At 35.2% G+C, this 6,223-nt stretch overlaps 1 protein-coding gene across 1 annotated transcript; it reads left to right on the top strand.

Moving 5' to 3' along the window:
• Nucleotides 1-1,648: 1,648 nt before the first annotated feature.
• On the top strand, nt 1,649-5,103 carry LOC125652582 (uncharacterized). The gene is made up of 2 exons (XM_048881909.2): nt 1,649-3,072; nt 4,439-5,103. The coding sequence occupies exons 1-2, from the start codon at nt 1,649-1,651 to the stop codon at nt 4,557-4,559; spliced, it is 1,545 nt and encodes a 514-aa protein (XP_048737866.2). The 3' UTR covers nt 4,560-5,103.
• Nucleotides 5,104-6,223: the final 1,120 nt, after the last annotated feature.

The raw sequence follows: 6,223 nt of genomic DNA, 5'->3' as shown, positions 1-6,223 counted from the left end.
CGTGCTTGTACGGTAGTCTGTACGAGGAAAAGTAGTCTTGTGTAGGAGCTAATGCAACCGTACAAGTCACTGATTGGTTAGAGGCCTGTATGACACATTTATATTTGTTAACTATACATGTAGCTATGTGGTCTAGGACTGAAGGCTATACAGTAAGTTTGCTACGATATTACGGCAGAATTTTACAAGTTGTACGGTGGTAAAATTCGCATCTCTTAAAGAAGGAAATTCGCAAAGTGAGATTACTCATAATGTAATAATCATAGTAAAAACTTAGAAATCTCCTACCACACTCAGTCATCTGCACTACTTCTGTTCTTGTCATTGTGCCATCCACGATCTCAAGACCCGTCGATGAAAACGATCCTGTCCCCTTTATTTTAAGACCCACAATTTCCATACTGAACCCTCTGTATTCCTAATATGTATATATTCTCTGAGGTTTTCCAAACTGTCTAAGTCTGTATCTTCCACTTCAGTAATTTGCCAAATTTTGATCGACCAAATTACCATCGGAAATATTTCACTTCGGTCTATCCGTCTTTTTCAAATGAAACGCTTCGACTTGTAATTTCACATATTTTTGGTCATTTGTCACTCTGAATTCAGTCATCTATATTCAAAATTGTAGCAAATGTTATCCTGAAATTTGTTTTTAAAAAATCTAATGAACTATGCTTACGAACTAAGTATGGAAGCTCAGGAAAAACACAGGTCAAAATAAAAATATAGATAAAAGAAATAAGATATCATTTTTGAAGGTGCATTGGGATATGGCATGCATTTAGTGCTTGATCAACCTACTATAAAGTCCTTCTGGCGTTAAAATATTTGATCACGTGACCACCTGTATGTCGTATCTCAATGCAGCTTTAAAACATGGTATCTTATTTTTCAAATGAAACAACACACTATATGCATACAAATACTCTCTCTCTCTCTCTCTCTCTCTCTCTCTCTCAATGAGAAATATTAAACACAGACAGACAGATAGATAGATATGATTGATACAACAGAAGAAATCATCCATATGATGTATATAATATAAAGTATGGAAGCGGTCTGTTTTAATTATCACCTCAGTGCTCCCAGTCACAACCTGCTGTAAATAGAGTGGCCTAATTTATTTTTTTTACAGCAACACATTGACATATCCCATTCCCTAAAGTGTAAAAACTTTGAAACATGGAAAGTGTTCATTAGACTTCATCTCTCGGAATTATCGTGAAGAACCAACCATTAACACTTAAGGGTAACAAGTAAGACCAATTACGATTGCTGTATAAAGCTACATTGAGAACAGTTGTCAGTATTAGGGAGATTATTGGTACAGGCAGCTCTTCTGTTATGATCGATGATGACTTAATAAGAGGTAGGGCTGTATTATATTCACAACGGTCCAAGAAACTGTTTAAGACCGTCGATGTATATGGTGAGAATACGGAACCGTCGATATTTTTCTATTGCGGTTGGAAGTGTGTTAGTGACACGCGAAGAACGCTTTGTTGACTCTACATAATTATAGCTTTGTTAGAAATGAACAACTTTTATCGTTGGTAACCCGGGTTAAAAGAACATCCGGACAGCAAAAGGATTCTCAATATATATACATGTATATAATATATATATTTATATATACAAATTATTCATGAACCTAACGGGACTAAATATTTCGACCGATTTGGTTCTAGATGCGAAGTGGAGCTATTCCTGGAAAATTTTAACCTTTGCGTCAGTATTTCTCTGCATATTTCTTGTGATCGGAGTGTTAAATGGACTTTTATTTGTACACTATAGGAAAAGGACAATCAAATTACGGGATGTGTTTCTGTTAGTCACATACACAGAAATAACAAACATTTCTTCCTTTCTTTCAATGGCGCTTCTCCTATTTGAACACGCAAGTCAATACTCTGATTTGGTACGAAGTTTCTCTTTTCCTTTTCTCATCAATTGTTTCTGTCTGACACAGGTGATCATTCTCAGACTTACTCGTCTTCATGTTCGGCCTATTCAGTACAACGGGATCAAGTGTGTTCTTTTCTCAACTTGCGGTATGCTTTTGATAACGTCAACTCTCCAAATCCTAAAATCCATGAATTCCTTCGATATGGATCTCCTAATTATATCGGATGTGTCTTTCATGTGCTATGCTTTATATCACATGCTGTGTTTTATTTGTGGTGCACCAAAACTTTTTAAATACACACAGGAATTACGGAATGTTAAGCGCGAAATTAGTATGCATACCCTTTCAAAAAGAAATTATTCGTCCAGAGAGCCGTCTATGAGACGAGTTAAAGCTCCTCGACTTAGGCATTGTGGGAACTTAGTGAAATTGGTGAGTGACTCTGAATCTTCCGAATGCTTGACTGAGCATACTAAGTCATCGACTGTGGAATGCAATACTTGTAGACATGTTTCGCCTCACAGACTAGTTTCTAAATCACCAGCCTGTAACTTTACAAAACGTGATAAAGTGAAACGAAAGTCAGACACGAATTTATTCTATGAATCTAATGAGGAGATATTTTCTTTAAAGATTCGAATGGACTCTGAGGGAAAAGCCGATCGTACGAGTGGCCATAGGTCAATGTCATTTCCCCGAGAAGGGTCTGACCTTACACCTTTGACCTTAAAAATTCCACGATCTTGTTGTAATTTACATAAATCAGATACCTTAACTGTCAATGATCATACAGCTTTTAAGAATAACGTAAGTCCTGCTTCCTCAAACAGTTCAGGTATTACAAGAACTAGCAGGAGAAACCTTGGCAGCGGTTACGTTGCTGACAGCGAGATAATAAGTGTGAACTCTGAGGGTAGTGATAAAAGTCAGCAGCCGGAAGTGCAGTCCCCATTTGCCACCACCTTGCCCAATTCTCTATCATTCCTAAGTTTCTATCGTGTACAGCAAGGCTGTCTGCTTCACAGACTACTGTGCATATGCTATACATTAACACTGATACTTGGTATATCCTCGTTGATCAAGATCTGGCATGTCTACAGCTTTTGGAGACTACAAGAAGAGAAGGACATCCATAATCAGTTGACAATACGATGTTTTGACAGGTAAATTCTTTAAAAAGAAATGTTATCCCGTTGCATGTGTGTAATACATTACTGACGGGCAAAGGTACCGAAAGGAAATTAGATACACGTATCATTTCATGACTAATAAAGCTGCATGACACAGCATTTGCATCAAGGAAATTGATTTTGTTATCATATATCTCAATTTTATTCCAATAAGTAACTTACACATTGGTAATAATTTATCAGATTAGTCTTCAGTGTAATCACTCTACAGTTTATTCACCGTGAAGCTATACATAGTGCCGAGCTATATACATGTACAGCAAGTAAGAAGAAGAATTGTGATCGGGGGATAGTAGAATAAATAACAGGGTAAAAACGAAATTCTAAACAAGACAACTACAGAGAACCATACGAGAGGTCTAGATAATTCCTGCAATCCCCCAAATGTATACTCTTTGATAGCCTTTATCAAAGAATATGAAGGGTTCTTTTCAGGTTGTAACGCCAACATTTTTATAAACGGCACAGATCGTCAAAACATCTGTAATATGTTAAACGTATCCATTTTTCTTCGTGAGATTCCAGATTTCTGCTTGATAAACTGGACCCAGTTATCGATAAAATAAGAGTTTTTAAAACATGCAAGTTTTTGCGTCATATATCATATTTCCTGTAGACAATAACAATGAGTCGGTCCAACAGTATCAAAGGAAATCAAACATTTGGACATCTAGTCGATATCCTTTTGATCATTTCGAAGTCTGTAGACAAGTCTCACTCACTATAAATGCATATATAGTAGATATTTCTCTCTGTAGGAATAAATATTTCTGATTTTGAAAAAAAAGTTTACTGTTTGATTTTAAATTTCAATCAAATTCATCATCTACTGAGAAATTTACTCATTGTATAGCATTTTTGTTAACTATTCATGCTTCACGTCAAACAATCACCAAATGTATTTGTTGTCGTTGTCTTCATCACCATCGTTGTATAAAGGCTGGAAAGAGAATATTTTCTTTTTCGAAGATCATGGTAAATAGAAGGCCTATTCAAAAGAACGAGACAGATCATTCTATAAGCAAAAGAGTATAAATATTTTTTGAGCATACAATCTTATAAATCATTATCAGGAAAATGTAAACCTTTTGTCAAAACTGCAAATTATATCTTATACATGTATATGCAATGTTTAAACTTCCTCTTTGAAAAAAGGTGTAATCGTTTATGCTTACGATGCTTTTCTACCATTTGGTGTAAAATATTTTGCAGCTATCATACTTATGGTATTCTTGAGTATCTATACGTGTCAAATACATAGCCAATACTGACAAAGAACTAATTTTCTTACGCAATCCAATAAAATGGAGAATGATGATTGCAATTTCCCCTTTTTCAGGTTGATGGATGTCTGCGTTGTCCTGCTGACTACGAGTGCAGTTCGACTGGTTGTTCGGCATAGAACTAATCGGAGACGAAAACCCGACATGTTAAAGACAGAATCTAACACTGTCACGTGATCCTGCGTTTCTTCTTAGAGTAATAAATGTGTCTATTCCATGTCTTAAATCAATCATTTTTGTATTGAATGTGAAGGTTTAATTATTAATATCCCGACTGACTATGTCCTTGGTCTGTGAAATATTCATTTGCTTGAGATTGTATTCTTTATCACATTTCTAGAAAAATAATATTGATGGTTTGTACTTGAGTTCAGAGATGCATCTTCAAGTTCAATTTATTACACTTCGCCAACAAATATTTTTAGATTGACATTTTATGATTTGAATTTATAAGTCTGAGCAGATCTTGAATCAAAGTATTTGCTTCTTCGTCAATCAAAATTCATACATGTTCAAAATTCCGAATTTTCTTGTCAACTTGTATTTGATATATAGTTCAATACCCTTTATTGTTTGACATATCTCTTTAATTGCCTTCATAATGTCCATCTCAGGTCTTTGATAGTGTTTTAGATATGATGTCCAAAATTAGACTTCGCATGTTGATACATGTATGAAGGTCTTGAATGTTGTGATCTCTCACATTAAATCCGAAACCTTTGTTTGAGTTACAGTTTGGGTTCTTTACAGGTTCACAAGTTGATACCATTCCAACGCGGCCAAACATCTGATGAGGCACGTTCATGAAGATCTATATTGATGTAGATCGAATTCCTCCTCTCTGATTCATTCTATTGCCCATCTTATTTTATGTGTTACTGTGTTCCTCCTAATGAATGAAATTTTCCTCCCAGAACCATATCCTCAACAGCAAATAAATTAGAGCTTGCCAAGAAGGACGGTAGACTGCATGATTCCAATACTAACAAGAAGATAAAGCTTAATTACGTGTTTTCCATAGAAACACTTCGCTCTGGGTACAGTATAAACAATTAGTTATTTATAAATGTTCATGCCATCTTTTACAATACACATGCATATATTTACACTAGAAGATAATTGAGGTTTCAAAGAGTGCCCTTGAGAATACTAACGTCCCTTAGTCGTAGCTCAAATGTATTCGGTTTTTTTGTTGTTGTTTTTTTGTCTGCTAAGTTTTTGTCTTGCACTCTAGTTCCATTTCATACGTTCACAATTTCCATTGAGTTTGTTAAATGTGATGAAAAAAATGATTGTGGTTATCTCATTCTTTTCTATAGCTCCTAGCAATAAAATTCAGTTCGTTGATTAAATGTTCTGTCTGGCAACTAATCAAAACATTGAGATGAAAATATCCATACAAACTGCCAAAGAAATTGACGGTGTGGGTTCCACTGTCGGATGTCCGAATAAGAGACCTAGTGTTCAGTATATTTCTCTTGGCACAGATGTATATTTTCTACGGATATTATATATATGGCATACCTTGTAGAGGCCTATGTAGTGTATCTAGTAAGTTTCATATTGTAAATTGATCGCTGAGGGCCTACAATTAATTCACAACACACTCGCTCTGTTTCAGCATTCAAATTCTGGATAATTAGCGGAAATAACTTTATGTTTTGATACATGATATTATTCTAAATATCATTACATTGCTTGCTTTAGAAATGTGATAAATGCTTTAAAATACGATGCAAACGTTGGTTTGTTTGTTTTTTTTAATTTTGCCTCACCTTGATTTCTTTACATCTATCAATATAAGGGATCCAGAAATAGCATCGATATACACGGGCGATCGG

The sequence above is a fragment of the Ostrea edulis genome, chromosome 1, assembly GCF_947568905.1.
Source record: "Ostrea edulis chromosome 1, xbOstEdul1.1, whole genome shotgun sequence".
Classification (NCBI taxonomy): domain Eukaryota; kingdom Metazoa; phylum Mollusca; class Bivalvia; order Ostreida; family Ostreidae; genus Ostrea; species Ostrea edulis.
Note: the sequence above shows the minus strand (reverse complement) of the source record. Positions and strands in the feature narration are given on the sequence as shown.